Source organism: Melozone crissalis, unplaced genomic scaffold (genome assembly GCF_028551555.1).
Source record: "Melozone crissalis strain CALT ecotype California unplaced genomic scaffold, PUWL_Pcris_2 ptg000013l_1, whole genome shotgun sequence".
In the NCBI taxonomy this organism is placed as follows: domain Eukaryota; kingdom Metazoa; phylum Chordata; class Aves; order Passeriformes; family Passerellidae; genus Melozone; species Melozone crissalis.
The window spans coordinates 27073491-27094050 of NW_026535791.1; the positions used below are offsets into that span (position 1 = coordinate 27073491).

General features: G+C 40.7%; 1 protein-coding gene across 1 annotated transcript; it reads right to left on the reverse strand.

The window, feature by feature from the left end:
* Window positions 1-4449: 4449 nt before the first annotated feature.
* Window positions 4450-20140, reverse strand: EDNRB (endothelin receptor type B). The gene is made up of 7 exons (XM_054271664.1): window positions 19703-20140; window positions 10137-10249; window positions 9766-9970; window positions 9282-9431; window positions 8228-8361; window positions 7556-7664; window positions 4450-6063 (listed from the first exon to the last, which is right to left on the reverse strand). Exons 1-7 carry the CDS (start codon window positions 20138-20140, stop codon window positions 5932-5934), a joined length of 1281 nt encoding a protein of 426 aa, XP_054127639.1. The 3' UTR covers window positions 4450-5931.
* Window positions 20141-20560: the final 420 nt, after the last annotated feature.

Here is a 20560-nt window from a genome sequence, read left to right on the forward strand (position 1 = left end):
ATGCAATAGACAAGTCCAGTGGTTAGGCAGACATTCATAGTTTGCATGGGTGACACACATAGCTTACATTACTCATATTATGGCATGAACAAATGTAAAATTGTCTCCAAACATATTAAAACTCCATTAAAATTCAAAAATATGAGATTAAAGTGATAAAACACATTAAAAATGGTGTCTTTGTAGTTTTTTAGACAGTGGGTCATATTTTGTTCAGTGATATGGTTTTTTCAAAAATTCTTTATTTCATTGAAAATTTTTCAGATAAAACTAATGAAAAGCTTTCTGTATGCCACACAATTGATACTACATTATATGAAATCTATTTTATTTGCATAAGCACAGGTATAAATATATAAATACATATGTATTCTTATCTATGTAATCATATAAAATACACATCAAAAATGTATGTACCTGGTTACTGCATGTGTTGAGTATTTGACTGCAGCAGATATGAACCTTTCATTCTGTATCTATGCTAGTTCCTCAAGATCAGTGGGGCCACATTTGTAGGATGTGCTCCCTGCTGTAGGTGCTTTCCAGGAAGAAGCTTCCTGCATCTTTGGCAAGATCCACTCTGGTCCTGTGAACACCTGTTAGCAATTATGATACTTATTACAGTTTAATTGAGAAAAAAAATCCCAGTTTGCTTGAATTGCTTTGCCCTTTCACTCGCAGCTCCAACTAAAACTTACCAAATCCACCAGTTTTGGTTTTGCTAACTTGACATGTTTCTCTCCTGCTGCATATGTTGAACCCATTTATGTGGGAAAAATGTGAGCTTTCTGCCGATTTGTCATTATTCTTTTCCCTGATAGCTTCAAATGAGAGCCATTTTCTGACTCCCTTGGTTTCACCATCAATCTGTTTCTTCAGGGCAATCTAGTGTATGAGTTACTCACACAAACTTTGGGAAATGAAAATCATGAAAAGGCAAAAGGGCAACAAATGCTTGCCCTCATCCCACTCACCCAAGAGCAAAAATAGTATAAGCAACTTCTGGAGGACATGATTTCTGAAGAAGGTCTGGTTACCCTAATTCCTCGTCAGTGTGTTCTTTCAGGTTTTACTGGGTTTTAGGATTTGACTCTCGTTTTTTCCCACAGCACTCTGCTAGGGTGGCTACACAAGACGCAAAGTTTTATAGCAACACTGAAGGTGAAGATATCTACTAATGGGTATCATATAGATATTGACGTGTCTGGCTACTTCCCACATTGTACTTTAAAATTCCTTCCAGATACTACCTCCCACAATCAGGACATCCTTGGATTGTCACAATGATTTAATGAAGGTTTAGGATACTGAACACTAAGGTAAAACAGTAATTTCTGAAGGTTTTACTTTTCGTTATGGTAGATTTTTCTTACGGATAGTAAGAAAAGGGGAGGGACACACGGTGCCTGCACAGCTAAATGACAGCACATAGGAGGGCTGACAAGTCCAAAGAGATGTCATGGTTTTATTAAATGACAGCACTTTTAAGTCTTTTTTGTCTGCCTTGGTCTTCTGAAGTGTTCAGCAACTTGGCTTAGAAACTTGAACCCAAGAGCACATCATGTACCTGGAGAACTCTGTTGCCTTCCTGAGCAGAGTACAAGAACGTGGTGGTCAGAGCAGCAGGCTACAGGACAGCGCCATAAAATGTGAATCACTCTGTGGACCAGACCCAGCCACAGGTTACCAGCTGGACCATCCTGCCCCACCCACACCAGAGTGCCAAATCTGCCCTGCTCAAGAGTGGTCAGAGTAAGGCAGTGTTTGAAGAGTGTAAGATACCTGTACATGCACATTGCTGGGAAAGTTCTAGCATGTCTAGAAAACTGACAACAAGTTGCACTTATGGCCTACAGCCTGTAGAAGGCTGTAGGATCTTAAAAAAAAAGTGCAAAAAGTGCTTCCTCATAATGAGTGGTTGGTGAAGACCCTGGACCACAGCACAAGGTAAAGGGAAAAGCAATGAAGAGGCCATGAGAGATACTAAGTAGAACATTTGCTTACAAGGGATCTCATCTCCACAGGCGCTTCTGTTCCAGGCACAAGAAACTTGAAAGTATATGCTAAAGGTCCTGGGACCATGAAAAAAGACAAATCTTCATGGATGCAACAGGCCACCAAGTAAACAGAAGGAAACTTAACTATTTGCAACAAAACAGCAGTAGCATCAAACACATTTTGGGATGTATAGTTACCACGAGCAAATAAAGTTATATATTTGACCAGTTACAGCATATTCAGTCTGATAGTTTCCCACTATTTCAAGAAAGGTAAATTAAGATATACACAAAGTTACACTGTTAGCATACAAAGGGATGATGGTTTTCATGTGACATATTCCAGCACTGAGTGCATAAACTTCTAAATTAACGAACTAAAAGCTTCTTGCCTTTTATTTGTGTTGTCTCAAACACGAGAGGATTTGTGACTATATAAGGGTGTGTAGAGAACAGATTGCGACTGACATTCTGAGCAAAAACAAGCAGAGCAAAGATAGGCACGATTGTTCCAATAAACATCAGACAATTTTGCAACACATATGCAAGTCTGAACCCTCTCCAATTTTCAAACAGCTATATAAAACCATCCCAGACAAAAGCTTTGATATTTAGATTAGGATTGCTTACTTCTTTTTACAACACCGTCACTGTTTAGCAATTAAATGGGACCCCCTAGGAGAAAAAAGGTCAGACACCTTTTTGTAAAGAATCAAAATGACAAATATTTTATTGGTAATTTAGAATGTTTACACTGCTTGATCTACAGAAGTTGCTATTTTAAGTGATCACAGAAAACGAAATATAGAATTATTTTACACAGCTATACAGAACAATTTTTAAAATCCTTTAAACATAATTTCAGTACATACAACATTCTCTTGCCAAGCCAGCTGTGTCTTGATTAAGAGCTGTTTGGGCCACTGAAATGTCACAGCTCACAGCAGATGCTCCACAACCATCAACTTTTGCATTTGATTCTCTGAGGTGTAGTACCAGTGTTTCAGTTCAGTTTAGGCAGAATTCTGAACAGCTGGGAATTAAAATCTAACTGCTATCTGAAGGCCAAAACACAGAGTTGTGATGTAGTTTCTTACAAGTTGTTTTTTCTGCCTTGAGCCATTCTGTGTGAACTCTTCAGACCACTGGGACAGATGACTCTCACTCTGTGGCACGGCTCGGGGCAAGCACATCCAACTCCTGTGTCTCTCTGCAATTGTTCTGCTACCTGTGACCCCACCTGAGGCTTAGAGAGCACTGGCCTGGATGTCTTACCCCACGAGCTGATTTCACCCTCTTTTTCTATGTTTTCTAATCAACTCCTTAAAAAAAAAAGGATTTAGCTTTTTCTCTTTTTTTTTGTTCAAAGTGGCAAGTGTCAGATAGGTTTTTCAAAAAGCTATGTTGGGCACTAGTTCTGCTCAAACTGAATTGAATGGTTAAATGCTTACTGATTTCAGTGAACGAAGGAACAAACCTGTACTGAGGATTTCAGAAAACACCTGGGTGGAGTATTAGGAGATTTAATCTTAAAACTGTATAAGAATAGAAGTTTTGAAAATGTTTATTACAGGAAATGAAAGCTTCAATAAAAATACTGTTGTGAATAATACTGAAAAAATGATAAAGAGTGTACTAATATTTATATATGAACCCAAAAAAGGGGCAGTATATATGGTCTTTATTTGCAAAACCTAAATATCTGACTTAGCAGGACTTAACAAAGAATTAGTCCAGGAAAAAATGAAAAGTATGTTACAAGTTGCCAATACAACAGCCATATTTTAAATAAAAATAACAATAATATACATGTACAATACTGTAATGATATAACTTGATGAAAATAACACTGACCAGTATCAAATCTAAGATTTCACTTATTATCCATCCTTAACAGATGAAACGCATTTCACAGAAATAGATGCAGGTATGGTGATGTGAAGTGATATCCATGGCTTACTGTGAGAAAGTTACCATGAAAATTAAGGTAAAAATGTAAAGAAGGAAACCTAAAATAGATTTATATGTATAAAAGTTCAGCATTATAGCAGCTCAGTGGATATGCTGCAGCAAGATGGAAACAGCAACCCTATGGTACACACCACACACGCTTGCGCACACTCTCACACAAAGACACATGTGCCCATGCCCAAATGCATGTGCAGGGGTCCTCCTCAGCTTGATTATACAAGCATTCATTTACCAGCTTTTGCTGGGGGCAACACCAGGAATGGGGCTCACCACCCCGTTTTTAGCTGTCTGCAAGGTAGCTGTAACTACCTAAAGTCAGAAACCCATCTAAGGTAACATCAGCTGAACATTTTAATGGAAGCTGTTTTCATCCTGAGCACCTTTAAGGCACTTTAGTAAAAAATATGAAGTTAATCAAGACTGGAAAAAAATATAAAAATCCTTGCATTTGAGATCTGGAAATTTAAAATAAAAAAATTCCTGAGTTTTGATAAATAATTTTATTATAATAAAATACCAAGCCTATGGAAAACATGTCTTTCATAAAAGCATGTTATATGACAATTTTTCTTGATAAACTCATGCCTTAGTGCATGAAATATGTTAATAAGTCTTTGGGGACATCTGCAACAAATTAAGAGGAAATGCAAAGTCAAAGAATGACCTGTCATGTGCATCCAAAACATGCATTGCTCCTGGCAACACACATCATGTTTACTACAGGCATCTTTATCTTTTTCTGTTCTTGCAGGGTCCTGCCCACATCTTAATACTTTACAATTAATTACATTTCACTACTATTTACAGAAGCAGAAACTAATCACACATCTTCTTAGGCCCATAAATATGGAACTACAGAAGTAGAATATATTTTAAAACAGTATGAAGATAAGTATGCTACATAGAACTCTTCTCTAAAAGTACAGTTCATTAATTATTTTCTTTATGAAGATTTAAATCTAAATGGAGATAGAAGTTCAAATTCTCTCTTTTTACCTTGGTTATAATTGTTTTTTTCCACACACTATTTCTAAAAAAAATTGCCCCAAGACAGTATTTGGATTGCAAAAGCAGTTTTAAATTGTCACAAAAGTATCTCCAGTAAAGAACCATCAGGCTCTGGAATGCCCATTTTTTACACAGGATACCATCCATTTGTTTTCAACAAACAATGAAACAACAGCTGACATAATGCTTGTTCTCTGTATGTTTCTACTAGTGTTAATTTTTTGCTTCTGGTGTGTTTTTCTCCTCTCTGCTATCAGTAGACACAAATACTCATACCAAAAGTGCTGGCAAATGCACTAAGACACACACTGGCTACAGAAAGGAATTTATAGAGCCCTGGGGAGGTTCCTTCTGACAATAATAGGTAAAAACAATCATCAAAGTAAAATGCACTTTTGGCTTTACTGCATCCTTTAATATTTTCAGTAGCTACCTCTATAATATAACTCATAAAAATTCTACTTTTTAACATTTAGACTTCTATTACAAAGTATTTAGTGTTTTATTTTTAAAAAATCACTATAGTGATGGTGGTTAATTCGCTTTATAAAAGATAATACATTGAGTTATATATAATAATGGCTTTGATCCAATTAACTTGATATTATGCTGCTTAATAATTACTGTGACTTCAGTTCCTACAAGTGTTACAGAGAATACAAACTTAATGTACAGGAAGTGGAGATCATTTGGAAGTGCTGATTCAGAAGTATTCAAGTGCTAACAATGACTTGTTCTTTCTATGCTTCTCTTCATGTTCCATAAATGATGATTTCATAAACGTCCATGGTTTTCAATGTGACACAGTTTTAGGGCAATTGTTTTAATGTTCTTTTTTTTGTGCAAATTCAAAACTAGACTTTTCTGGATGTTGCCATCTTGTCAAAAGTAATTGCCACTTTTACTTAAAAAGGCACCAGCATTAATGTAAGAGAATATACCTTTTATGCTTGTTTTATGAAGAGCTGTACTTGTTACTGGAGCGGAAATTATCATATCCGTGATCATTAGCTTTGAACTTTAAACAGGACTGCCTTTCCTCCAGGGACAACAGATCTTTGGATTGGCACCAGCAACACAAGCATGACTGTTAAAATAAAAGAAATAAACGTTTTACATCACTCTGTTTTTGCACACGTGGCAAAATGCACTGAAAAGCTGCCCTTTCTCAGGGGTAGAGTAGGAAATGGCAAATGTGCAAGCTGCTGCTCTGGGATTAGAGCACAAAGCACAGAAATGGGGTTCAACTCTGAGCTGCTCATTAACAACCTTACTGCTGGAGTACAGGAAGAGTTATACTGAGTAGTTATATACAGCAACAGACACACACACACATACCCCATCAAATCTGGTCTGCAATTCTAAATGCATCTGAAAATAAAATTATGACTGCTTGTTTTCCTTTCTCTGATAATCTTTCTTGGGAAAAGAAAAGCATTCTTATCTATGCTTCCTAAGCAAGATGCTGCTATTTAGCTCATTGTTCTGAGATGGAAAAAAGAGAAGTTGGAAGAAGGGTGAAAACCTACATATAATTCATACATTTACTAGAGGTACTGCAGTCCTTTTTCTCATGGTCCTGTCTGGCCTTTGGGTGCTGGAAGTGCCTTCCTCACACCTACTTACTTCCATGCTCAGGATGCTGGAGATCTCTTATATCCTTTCAGCTCCAGTGACTCTTTCAGGGAGCCAGCAGCATAGACAGGGAAGACAAGACCAACACTAAAACCTCTGCAGCCTGTGCTGTCACAATTATGTGGGAAATACATTAACACTACTAGAAGTAGAGCTGACTGGCTACTGACTGAAAGATGCTTCCATCTTGATAGTAAGGAATTTAAACAGCCAGGCAATAACCCTAGCTGTGGCCAGTTGTTAAATGCTTGGCAAGAATAGAAAAATCTAAAAATTTGCCATAGGCAATGTAAGGGCTTCAATATAATGTGTAAAGATAGTAAGGGTTCACAAAAAAAGCCCAACTCTTCATATTTTCCAAGCAGACACAAAGGCTGAAGGACTGATGGGCTGCCAGCCACATACAATCCAGAGCCTGTGTGGAGAATTTAATGTCCAGCTCTATTCTCTCAGACCAAGCCAGGACTACAAACAGGTCTGTCTCATAAAATGTTGGCACTGGAAAGGGACAAGGACAGATTTGCACCCTGTGCCTCACATGACTGATTGAGGTGCTCAGTCAGGATGAGGGTCAGCACCCTCCCTGGCAGGATGCAGAGGATATGGCTACGTGAACCTCTGCAGCACAGACTGAGTCTGCTTTGTCAGGGCTCTGGAAGTAATGGGTGCCAGCTTCAGTCAGGAAGTGATGTAGCACTGATTAGCATGGTCCCCAGAGGGTTCATTGTACACTCTGCTCTTTTGCTTTCTCTTTTTGTTACCTTCAAACCTCAGTTCCTTCCTACAGAGCTTCAGCAGGAGAGGGAGAGAACATTTACCATAACCCAATTAAAATTTAAAGTAAAATTTAATGACTGTTTAAAACACTTTGTGCATGTTAAGGAATGAATTCTACTACTGACATCATCTTTTAACCAGAGGAGCAACTCCCAGCAGCTACTTACCTTAAAGCAGTTTTGGAATCTTTTGCTCACCAAATACAGAGCTATTGGATTGATGCAGGAGTTCAGTGAAGCCATGTTAATACCAATATAGTCCATCACAAGAAAAAAGCTGTGTGGAAATTAAAGTGAGACACTTCTCATTTACTTTGAAAAGGCTTAGTAGAGGTTTACAACTATAGACATTAGACTTGGTTTCACTAATCAAGACTGCTATTAAATGGAATAGTAATAGGGCTTAAATCAACAGGATTAACTCAAGCAGGTAACAGTTATACTCAACAATAAAGTCTGAATGGTCTGAAGACCATTCTCATGAAAGTAGTTTTAGGAGATCCAACCATCTAAACTTTTGGAAGATGTTCACAAGGTCTTTTTGCACAAATTGAATCCCAGCTGCTCTGTTGAAAGGGACAACAGGGACAGAAATCCCCTTTCTATTCTTATAGCACCACATGATAGAAGAACAGTCCCAAAAAGGGTCAAGAGGAAGGTGGGGAAAAACAAGGGAATTCCTCACAATTTTCTTTCTCTGCTACTGGAGTGAAAGCAGAGGGTCCTGGATGAAGAAGCAGGGACAACTGACTACACAGAGTAAGCTAGTTCAATAGGAAATCCAAACATGCTTAGGGAGAATTCCCACAACATACAGACTTTTTATTTCTGCATTCTCACCTTAGAAGTTCACATCTGTTGGGGTCCTTCTGATCATAAATAGTGAGTTTCAAGATTCTGCTTAAGTGAAGTGGGAGCCAACACAAGGCAAAAACAAGTACCAGACAGAACACAGTTTTGGCCACCTCACGTCTCTGAGAAAGAAAATTGGACAGAACAGTGTTACAGTTCCTCTCTCTCCCTCTGGATTGTTGTTGTCTTCAAATATCCAAAAGTTTAATAAACAAGATAAAAAAGCCTATCACAATAGGAGTTAGGAAAACATCAAATAGCTTATTTTCTTGGAATATGTGCTTGATCTTTTCTATTGTTCTAGATGTCTTGCACTGATTTGATATATCTCTTATTTCAAGAAGTATGAGTAATAATATGAAAAATAGAGGTTATGAAAACACTAGTTTAAGCAATAATTTAAATTAAAATTAAGAACATATTTGTCTCCTAGATCACTTTGAAATACCAGCTTGTTTTCTATTGCATTTCCTTATGCTTTGATCTCACATCTTATTTTAAATGCCCCAAGAGATTCCAATTACTGCTCTAACCAGGTAAGAGGAAAGGAGCACAAATACACATTATAGAACAATCATAGCTTAATTCTAGTGATGTCTGATGTTTGTGTCTGGGGCACTAGTACCTCAGAATGTCTGCTGGGATATGTTCTGCTAACATATACTGCTAAACTCACTAGGGTTCAGCAAGAACTTTCTTCAAAATAGTTAACAGTTTTATAGCACCACTTTCTAGTCTAGAGCATGACTTCAGTTTGCATCACAAAATAGCCAACTCTCATTGCAGCAAAGAAGAAATAAAACCTATAAAAACTGAAACATTAGAACGAAACAAGAATTAAACAATTGTTTGATTTTCAGTTAAAATCTTAGGTTTCTGAGGGCTCTGATTTATACATATGTGTATGAGTTCAGCAGCATCACTGCCAGGAAAGTTCACTTTGCTTCCAATCCTGAAGTGATACAAGAACAGAATGATCTGGCAGGAAAATCAATAAAGTTATTAGTTAGCAGTTACAGAGTGGCCAGGGAGAAATTTTTACCTGTTTTAAGTGGTCATTTAAAGCAATCTGCATCCCACTTTTCTTTCGTAACATCTCACAAGTCATGAGAGTATAGAAAAATGCTGTGATAGCCAGTGGCAAACAGAAGTAAAAGCTGAACAGCCACCAATCTTTAGCTTGCTTGTAAAACTGTAGAGAAAAAAACAAAGCATAAACATGGTTTGAAATTAAATGCCAAGAATTTTGTAAGGGGGCTGTAACTAATTGGTCAGCCTGTCCTGAAAAGTATTTCTGTAAGGTGTACATTACAGGTGAGAAAACAGGACAAGACAGCAGTGTGTTCAAAGCCCACAAAAAGTCAGATTTCTGAATGCTCTTCTTTGAACCGGTATGCTTCAGAAATGTCAGTATTTCATTTGAACATTATACTCATGTCACATACACCTGTGCACATTACAATCCACACAACACTGCCAAGATCCAAGGAACTCTCCCAGAGATTTTATCCACGTTAGTGACTTACCATCATAAAGGATGTTTTCTGCGTGGGGTGAAGCAAGCAGATTCTAAGGTACCTTCCTCTGTACTCCATGGTAATCATGTCAAATGCAATAGCTTCTGGAACAGCCAGGATCACTGATATGACCCAGATGAGGACAATTTCCACAGCAGTCCACTTTGGCACTCCAATTCCTTTAATGCGACTCCAAGAAGCGACTGCTCGGTACCTGAAGTGATAGCACACATTTACAAATCCAAAATATGAGAAAACTCACCCAGTTAAACAGGCTAAATTCATTTTATTAGCATTGTAACAGCTGAGTGGAAAGGTGAATTTGAGCCAATGCTTGTATAGGAAACAAATCAGAGACTTCAATGGCAAATGGGTCTCACCTGTCTATACTGAGGGCACACAAACTCAGCACTGTGATTCCCACTGATGCCTTTTGAATGAAGGGAACTAATTTGCACATTTCAACACCGAAGGGCCAGTCCTCTGCAAGTAGCTGTGAAAAGAAAACAACAATTATTTTTTCAAAAGGTCATCCTCAATGCTGAAACATGGAATTCTATCTTGACTGTTTTCCTTTTCCACCAGGTCTTGTCTTACGAAGACAGGCTAAAAGGGGTTTGTTCAGACTGGAGAAGATGGGGACACCTTTTCAGTACTTAAAGGGGACCTGAAAGAAGGCTGGAGTGGGACTTTTTACAAGGGCATTTAGTCATAGAACAAAGAGGGACTGGCTTTAAACTGAGATATTGTGAAAATCCATCCTTTGGCATTGTTCCAGGCCAAGTTGGACAGGGCATTAATCAACCTGGTCCACTGAAATGTCTCCCTGCCCATTCCATGCCATGGAGGTTGGAACTAGACAACCGCTAACGTTCAAGTTAAACCATTTTAGGATTCTATGCAAAACTTAGTCAAGAAGAATCTTTTCACAAGGGAGCCCCTGAGGGGTGTGTCCTAAAAACTGCAGTGTAGTCACACCCTGGTGGGACAAGGGTGTCACTTAAGTCTTAGTCCTGCCTCTATAAGCCCTGCAAACTCCACTCCTTTTGCTTCATTTTCATCACCCCAGTGTTTATGGGAAAAAATTACAGAGCAGGTGAGGATCTTTCTCATGTTTGAATTGTCTTTATCTGCCTTGAGCATTCACTACTTTTCTTACACCTTCCAAATAACACATTTCTTGATCAGAAAAATACAGAAAATTACTTGAGGCTGATCAGAACGGGGACAAAGCCATAGGCGCATATCTGGGGTGGGGTTTATTTGAAGCTTAGTGTCTAGGCTCCATCAGCTGAGAAGTCAGGCAACACTGGAGAGAAATGTACCTCCCCCAGTTTTTAGCTGACCATCTGATGACAATGAAAGGACACTCAAGGAGCATAGACAGATAGTTTGATCTAAATGTTTTGCAGCAGGTAAAAACATCAGATGAATCCCTCACTAATGGTCTTTATTGACCAGTTCACCAACATTCGATATAATAATACCAAAAGGACTACTTGCACATTCAGCATACTTTTAAGTACTAAGAAATAGAGAAAACAGCACAATGCACTTTAGGATGGTTCACTTACACTTTGAATTGTAGACTTTAATGGAAATATTGGCACATTCCCAGCTGCACATTTTATCTGATTTAGGGGAAACGATTTACTGGACACAGAAAGCACCTTACTCACAGCTGATTCTATGAACAGACAAACATCTGTAGCCTCAGTTTAGCAACATTTAGCCTTTGAACTCTGCTGTGAGCTTCTTTGATGGTCAAATACACCAGAGCAGCAGCCAAATCTTCCAGTTTTCATTAAAACAACATTCTCCACAACAAGGGTTGCGCCAAGAAATAGATGCAATTGTTATATTGTAGAAGAGTAAACTTTTGAAGTTTCTGTAATTAGTTAGATTATCTAAGCCCATCTCTGTTTTTCATAACTTTCTTCAAATGAGGTCTTTGGAATCTGTTGCAGATACAGGGCTACAAAATGGAAAAGGAGAAGGAAGAATGAGGACTACCCAAAAGAGGCTGGAAAATCTTTCCCTTGGCTTCAAACAAGGGTCTCTTCAAACAACTCATTTAAGAGGGTTGTAAGAACGGAAGAATAGCTCATCATACTGCGTGGATGTTTCTGGGAACCACAAAGGCTACAAAGTCTCTAAGGAGGGTTCTGGACAGGCTGGATTGATGGGCCAAGGCCAAGTGTATGAGGTTCAACAAGAATTGGGTCACAACAGCCCCATGCAGTGCTACAGGCTGGAAGAGTGATGAGGAAGTGGCTGAAAAGATCTGTCAGAAAAGGATCTGGGAGTGCTAGTAACACCTGGCTGAACATGAGCCATCAGTGTTCTCAGGTGGCCAAGAAGGCCAATGGCATCCTGGCCTGCATCAGAAGGACCAGGACAGTGGTTATCCTGCTATTTGGCACTGGTGAGGTCACACCTCAAGTGCTGTTCCAGTTCTGGGCCCCTCACTACCAGAAAGACATTGAGGTTGAGGTGCTGAAGCCTGTTCAGAGAAGGGCAACAAAGCTGGTGAAGGGTCTGGAGAATAAGTTGCATGAGGAGCAGCTGAGGGAGCTGAGATTTAGTCTGGAGAAGAGACCTTGTTGTTGTCTACCACTGCCTGAGACTGTAATAAAGTGGGGGTTGGCCTCTTCCCCAAGTAAGAAACCACAGGACAAGAGGAAATGGCCTCAAGTTGCACCACGAAAGGTTTGGATTGAGTACCTGGAAAAATTTCACTGAAAGGGCTGTCAGGCATTGGAACAGGCTTCTCAGGGAAGAATTCAAAAAAAGATGTACATGTGGCTCTTGGGACATGACCAATGGTTTAGGGATGAACACAGTGGTGGCAAGGCTGATGGTTCGACCTGATCTTAAGAAATCTTTCCTATTCCATGATTCTATAATTGAGGGTAGCCATAGGGTTGCCTGCTCAGATTAGTTTGGTTCAGCAAAGTCCTCATGCAAACAGACATGTCCATCTAAGGATAAACACTAACAAAGTCCAGGAGAGTTTTTTGAAGAGTCCTGATGTAATTTCAATATAATTTTATTTGAACACAAACGAATTTAGGAACATTTTATGGCTGTGGGCTTTTGGGAACCTCTGTGAAGTGCCCACCAGTATTTTACCATACCAGAATACCTCCAAATACCTGCTTTAGCTCTATGCTGCAATGGAATCTTTAAAGTACAGCAGTAGACAAACTGCAACATGGCCCAGCTTTCTATTTCTTCAATGATCTACTTAAGTAAGACAATAAATACAACAATGCCTCAATGCCTCTACAGAAATGAAGCAGAGAAATTAATTATAAGGATTAATGTTTCTCAAGAATTTTATGGAAAGTAATAAAGCAGAGGAAGTAGGGATGAGGTTGTAATAACCACACAGTATCTTTTGCTTATGTGATGTGGGAAAATAGCATAGACTGTAATTAAAGTATTTTCAGTAAAGCCTCTCCCTGAAACAACTTCTGAATTTCTGTAAGGGGGTGACAGTAACAATCTACTATTAAAACTGTAATGTGAATAATTACATGTATTCTAAATTTACACCCTACAGAATTGAATGACACCTGGACTGATTTATATTAGGCAGTGAAATTCCAGCCTTTCACATGTATTTGCCACAGAAATGTAGGATTGGGTAGCAAGTACATTGTATACTTATTTATGGCACCTACTGTACATTGTACATGAGTTTATATTAGGCTAGAGAGAACTCATTAAAAAAGCACTTTGAAGTAAAATATTCTTTTATTTGTTAGTAAAGTGCAGAAATTTGGTCAAATCTCTATTGGCAGGACCTGTTAAAAGCTTTTATTTACATCTAGCTGGTGTGTAGACACTCCCTGTCTCTCTTCCCTCAAATCACAGCAGTTCAGCCACATGTTGTAGATTTTGCTGAACTAATATTTATCACTCAGGTGCAGACAGTCAGACCTGTGCTCCAAACTGACTGAATTTGAGCCATCTCCAGTTTGGGATTATAGAGGCGTGGCACATGACTGAATTCAGTCAACTGAGAGAAAGGGTGCATTAGCTTTGGTGGTTTATCATAACATAAAAACATTACTTTCATTCAGCCAGCGTATATCAGGGCAGAATGGACATGCAGCTGTCTGCACTGGATTGCAAAAACATGTGCTTTATGTCTTGCAGCTGATGTATTGTGAAATTTGAGCATTTTAATGCATGAGTCACAAGTTTCTCTATCATGGTATTGCAAGTGGTTAATGATACAAGCTTTACATCAAAAGCTTGAAAACATTAAGAAAGTAAAAGAAAAAAAAAGTTTTGATTGCTGAAGTATGTTTCCTTGATGCTTCTGTCTGTTCTCTGTATTGCTATGGCCCCTTCAAATACGGCCTTGAAGTACAGGGAAGATCCAATGTAAAGTATTTGGGAACATCACCTTTATGGACAATGATAACTCTTGGTAAATACAGATGTAGCTTATTGTAATTTTGTATGAGTAAGATTATTCTCTTATGCGTCACAATAGGGTAGCTGTAAAAAGATTGTCATTTTACAAATGACAAATGACTTGGAGCCATGAGAGGAGATACTGCCAAGTGGCAGCAAAGAGAAAAATAATGTTGTGCTTTCATAAGTAAGATGCCAAGAGTACTCTACCACTGGCTGTATTCCGAGTGACCTTTTCAATGATTTACAGTCACTTATTTTACACAGGCAAAGTTTTAATTGCTGAGCAGCAGAGATGTGTTTAAGATGAAATAGATCAAAAGGAAAGGAAAACATTGCGATGAATGAAGTGAAATCATACTTAAAAGAACCAATACATCTGATGCATGCCTAGCCAAGGCTTTCTCAGACCAGACAGATCTGAGCCTAAACTGATGTGCAAGCTGCAGAGCTATGGAAGAAGCCCCAAGAGATGCCGTGACTCACAGGCACACCTGCAAATCACAATTCCCACTCAGCTTTCCCTTAGTTGAGCAAGAGCTGAGAGATGTTCTCGCTCTGCTGCTGGAACGAGCCGGGCAGAGAGCACGATGTGCTGCTCTGGGGCTCAGCTGCTGTGGTCCCCAGCCAGGAGGCTGATACCTGACTCCAACTCACGCGCTGCAGTGGGGCAGGAAGGAGCAGCAAAGCGTGCGAATATTCCCGCCAGTGTCCCAGTCCCCAGCAGGGAATGCCCACGGGACACGCAGAGCAGGAATTGGCAATTGGCGCTTCCGCCAAGCCGTGTGTTCACAGCAAACCTCGTTCGCAGGACACCGGACTTGATTTTCATCATTCTAAACAGCAGGCACAAGAGAAACCAGACATGCAGCTCTATATCTAATTCACACACAATAGTTTTTCAATGTATCTCTGAAATGACAGGTAGATTTTCACCTGATTTTTTTTTTTTTTTTTTTTTTAACATAGGGAGGTCAAACAGATATTTTACAGGAACAAGCATTTATCTAAACAGAAAATTTGCCCAGGAAATTAAGGTTATGGTCAGGGATAAGTCAGACAACATTACAAACTTATTACTATTTAGTGATAATTATGTCAGGGTGAGGATCTCCCCTACAGACAAGAAAATATATTTCCTGCTTTCAAGCATAGCTTGGAATGCTATACTGATCTATCCAATAAACTGTTTAAAATCTTAATATAAGCCATGCAATAATTTTATTTTCTTGTATCTTTATTATAACTCCTGCTAAAACTTAATAAAACAAACACTTAAGATAAAGCAATTTTATAGAGTCACCTTGAAAATGACAGAAACCTTGTAATGTGCTGTTGAAGTAAAAAATTTCTGCAATTTCACAACTCCAGTGGAAAGACTGCATCAAAAGTAATCACTTAGAAAGCCATGTTGCTATCAGATTGGGATGCATAATACAGGATAGAAGAAGAAGAAGCCAAAACAGGTCAAGCCTTGCTTTGAAATTTGTCACGTGCATCTTTTATACATGTGAATGTATACACAACAAATGTATACATAATGAAAAAAAAACTACTTTCAATTTACAAATCTATACTAGGATCATCTAACTTCAGTTTGGAGATCCACCATGAAAACTATGTATGTGTACTTTTAACAGCATTCAGACATTTCCACTACTCCATACACTTGACTTCAGAATGGACCGCTCCCGTCTAAACACAGAACAAAGCTACCTCTCCCTACCACTGCCTGCAGAGTCCAGACAGGTTCCTCCACTGGACAATTCAGATCTTTCTCAAGTGCCTATAACTTGCACTTGTTCACCATAAAGGGTTCTTAACCAAAATAGACTTCTAGCTTAATATGGTTAGAAATCAATAAACTTTGTGTAAGAAATCCTGAGATGAGCTTTGCAAGACTTCAAGTAAGTGGTTCAGACCTTAAAAGAAAGGAAATAATGTATTTCTTCCAATAAAATAGTCCCTATCTTTGACATCAGAAGAACCAGCAACCAAGAGTTCTAATATGGAAGAGTGAGAATCCTTTCTAAAGAGAAGTACCTTGATTAGAAAGTCAGAAAAAGGTTGGCTTTATCATAATGCATGGCCTACAGGTGCTTGCATTACAAGAGTTAAAAAGTTCACCACAAATAAATTTCCACAGAAATCTTCTTCAGAGCCTTTTTCAGAGAATAGCTGGATTAAAAAAGGAGGCAATTTGTGCCTGAATGGTATATAGAGTCCCTAATCTGGTCTTTCATGTATTTCCAGTGCTTGATAATGCCATATTATGTTAACCATAATTTTTATGTAATCCCTAAATAAAGTTAATGAAAATAAATCAGTGCCTACAAAGCTGACTCTGGCCCTTGATTCGTGGCTTGGATGAAGACTAGATTTTTTTCTTCCCTTGAAATGTTTTTCTCCACTTTTCCATTGAGCTCTGAGAAAAAGGAACCTATGCCAGTATTGCCAGGTAGCCATTCTTCCTCGGACATTTGCTGGTAGTCAAGAGTTCAGAACACCCCACAATAATGTGCACAGCCTAAATTGCCCCCCTTGTCAAAACTCCACTGGATATGACAATAAATTTGATTTAATATACAGGAGTAAATATTACAAAATAAGAGAGAGAGATGTTGTTTGTGCAACACAAAAGAAAGCATGTTAGTAAGTGATTTTAAGCCTATGAGAGACAAAGCTAGTGAAAGTTTGGAATTTCCAGTCCTGATGTTTTGGTGTCTTAGACATGGGACTTAACTTTATCTACTTAGGAAAGTCAGCATAAACTGTCCAGAACTGCAGACCTGCATTGTCAGGTGCACGAGCTGCCACTGTCTTGTCCTCCAAAGTTCAAGTGCCGAGAAGAACACAAAAATCTCACTGACCACCTAGTCTATCCCCCTGCTCCTTAATTGCTGTTTGTGGCCTCAAATTAACAAGGATTTACTCTGTTTAGTGGAGCTGCACAGAATCACCTGCACATCCAATTAGTAGCAGTTTTGCAAAGCTTCTACACTGCCAAAACATTACATACTGCAGAATGACTGTCTCAGACTTTGCTTCCCATTCTGCAGCTCAAGATCCAGGCAAAGAGAGACCATTTACCAGGACCCAGAATGCCAAAAAGATCTGCCAGGTTCTACATGCTGGAACTGAACACCCTTCAAGCCTTCATTTCATAGCCAGTTTCCTGATTGTGTGACAGATTCTGATATTATCCATTTCCCACTGAACATATTGCATTATATTCAAATTTAGGAATGCAATGGACTAATTAGCATCTTATGCATTGGAGTGCATTTGCCTCCCTATCCAGGTAACACCTGTTTTTCTTTAGATACCCTCAGTTTAGGAGATGTCAATTTTCATTTGTGCACTTTTTCACTACTTATGTGTTCACTTAAGTAGTCACAGGGGACATCTTTTGCAGTTTTCCATTTTAATACCTAATACAAACTTCTTCCAGTGCAGCTTTTGGATTGTCTCCTATGTGTCTGTCTGGAGAGCATTCACAGACACTTTCACACTTCCTAGGGCAAGTGTAGAGGAAAGAACTGCTCCATTTTTTTAACATGAGAACTTCTCTCACACTGTTTCATGCAGCTGCCTTACTGACAATGTGGCAGCAAATTCTGAATCCGGATCAGTTTAATGCAGTCTTAAATTGTTTCAAACTGCAAGTTACAATTGCTAAATACACTTGATTTACTGAGGGAGCCTTTGCTTCTCTGCTTTACTGCTGAGTGATCAAAGCCAGTTTTTTATTGCATTACTGTATGTATTCTCCCTGTTGCTCTGGAATGAAATGGAATGTAGAGTTGATAAAAAGTTATCAATTCAAACTGCTCTCAAAAGTTTGATTAAATAAACATAGTATCTAAGAGGTGTTTTTTCCTTGTTTTTTAACTTGCGTTTATTCAGAAATACTGTTTTAAAATAGCAAATATTTCACTCATTACTATAAGGGATAATATAAAGAGATTATGGGCTCTCCAGTAAGATTAGTAGTAGTGAGTGAGATTTAGCACCTGAGAGCTATTGCACAGCTCCTAGCATTATCAATAGCACAATAAAAATCCCAGATTGCAGCTGGTGCAATATTTATTGGTTAGCAGTCTGACCCATTACTCCTCCTGCTCCAACCTACTCATGAGTATACACTTGGTGACATTCAATCAAGATAAGAACTGAGGTATATTACTACATATTAACATTAATTTTGAAATTATCACTGACATTGCAAAGTCTCATACTGAACAGCTCTTATTGATTTAATCTTTTTGATTTTTCTGAGAAAAGACAAAAATAATCTTTTTGGTCAGTATAGTTTTTTACAAAAACACATTTTTAAAGCAGTTATTTTGTTTTCTTAATTCCACCTTAATTCAAAAGAGCACACGCCTCTCACAAGAATTAAGAGGGTGTATAGTATAAAAAACCACTGAAACTTCAACTCTGAGAACTATCATGTAAACAAAATTAACTGGATCATGAATTTAACACAATGATGACATTCCCTACTTTGTAATACTTAAATAATTTAAAATGATTAAGAGAGGAGATCCTCTTCTCTCAGCAGCTTCTGGGATAACTATAAGGATTCAAAATCTGTCCCTTCAATGTGGCTTTCTGGAAGTACAAGTAAAAGCCCCTAGTGTACAATCATGCATACAAAGTGAAGAGAAGGTGATAGGTGAATGCTATTCTGTTCACTTTAGGAAGCCAGGGATGGTGCTCAGGGATCCAGACTGTAAACTTTAAGAGCAGAAGGAGCTCTATTATTATTAGTATACCTTCAAGGAGTGCTAGATTACAACTAGAGGCTGCCCAACAAATTCCTTAGGACAAATGGATTGCACAAGCTGGGTAGAGAAGACGGGGGTTGTCTCCCCTCCATGGCAAATCTTATCAAGTCAAAGCACAGACTACTGAAGGTGCAAGAGGAGCAGGTGTGGCTCATTCCCTCTCGGCTGCCCATGCTGCAACACCGGCAAGGGGTGAAAATGTTCTCAGCTCAGGAAAGCATCCTGCCTCCCAACCAAGAGATGCATAAAACCGCTTAGCTGAACAATCTTGGCTCTTCCTAGAAAAGCCCCCGCGCCGAAAGGGACTGCACAGACCCACGTAAAGTCCAGGGACCAAGTGGTACCCACAGGACAGCGTCTTCTGTGTCTCCCCTCCATTCCCCGACCAGCCCACTGAACATTTATCCATTGCATTCCTTTATCCCTGCGACCGCACCTGTTTCCAGGTGATTTTCAGAGCTTGGTCACCTCCATTCTGCCCCATTCCCAGCCTGGACGCTGAGAGGGATGGGACTGAGGCACAGAGAGGGTGCCACCTGCGGAGGCACCACATCTGACCAGAATACCACCCTCCGGCCGGGTTTTGTGGCGAGGTGAAGCCCACGGGTGTGTCCCAGCCAGGACGGGACGCGTCTCCCCGCGGCGGGGACGGGCGCCGCCAAGGAGCACCGAGCGGCGACCGCCGCACCCCGCGCCCGCTCCCGAATCCATCCCCGAGCCCTCCTCACCTTGTAGACATTGATGGGGATGTCGATGATGATGTGGAGCAGGTCGCCCAAGGCCAAGCTGGCGATGAGAATGTTGGGGCCGTTCCTCATGCACTTGTTCTTGTAGATGATCCGCAGCAGCGTGGAGTTGCCGATGATGCCCAGGACGAAGACCAGGCAGGACACGACCGTGTTGATGTACTTGAAAGTCTCCTTGATCTCCGTCTGCCCCGTGCACATGGGGGGCGAGGCGGAGCGCGGCCGCCCCGCAGCCGCCCCCGGGCCCTTGGGGAGCGCGGCCGGCCGGGACGCGTTGTGCTCGGCGGCGGCGGCCGTCGGGGGCGCGGCGGCGGCGCTCTGCCTGCCCGGGCCGGGCCGGAGCAGGGAGCCGTCCTCCTCCTCGGCGGCGGCGGCGGCGCGGAAGCTGAGGAGCAGCAGGAGCAGGAGGAGGGCGGGCATGGCTGCGCGGCACGGCGGATTGCCCCCGCCGCCGTCAGCGCCGACCTGCGCGGAGAGAGGGGACAGGGCGTCAGCAGCGGGACAGCGCGCCCGCCGCTCGCTGCCCGGGGCCGGGGCGCTGCCTGTCCCGGGCGGTGCGGGCGGCTCCGGGGCGAAAAGCTGCGCGGCGGCGGCCGCGGCCAGCAGCCCCTCCGGCCAGACCTGCTCGGTGTCTCCCCCTCACCTCGGCGAGCGGAGCCGAGCCGATCCCCCGCGCCTGCCGGCCAGGCAAGGCAAGGCAGACGCGCTCCGCTGGCTGTGGCTGTGGCCGCGCTCCGCGCCCCGGCTGCGCGTCCCGCCCGGGCCCGGCTGCCGCCGCTGGCCGGCGATGGGCGCTCCGCTCGGGAAGGCGGCAGGGACGGGCTCTGGGGCACAGCCCGG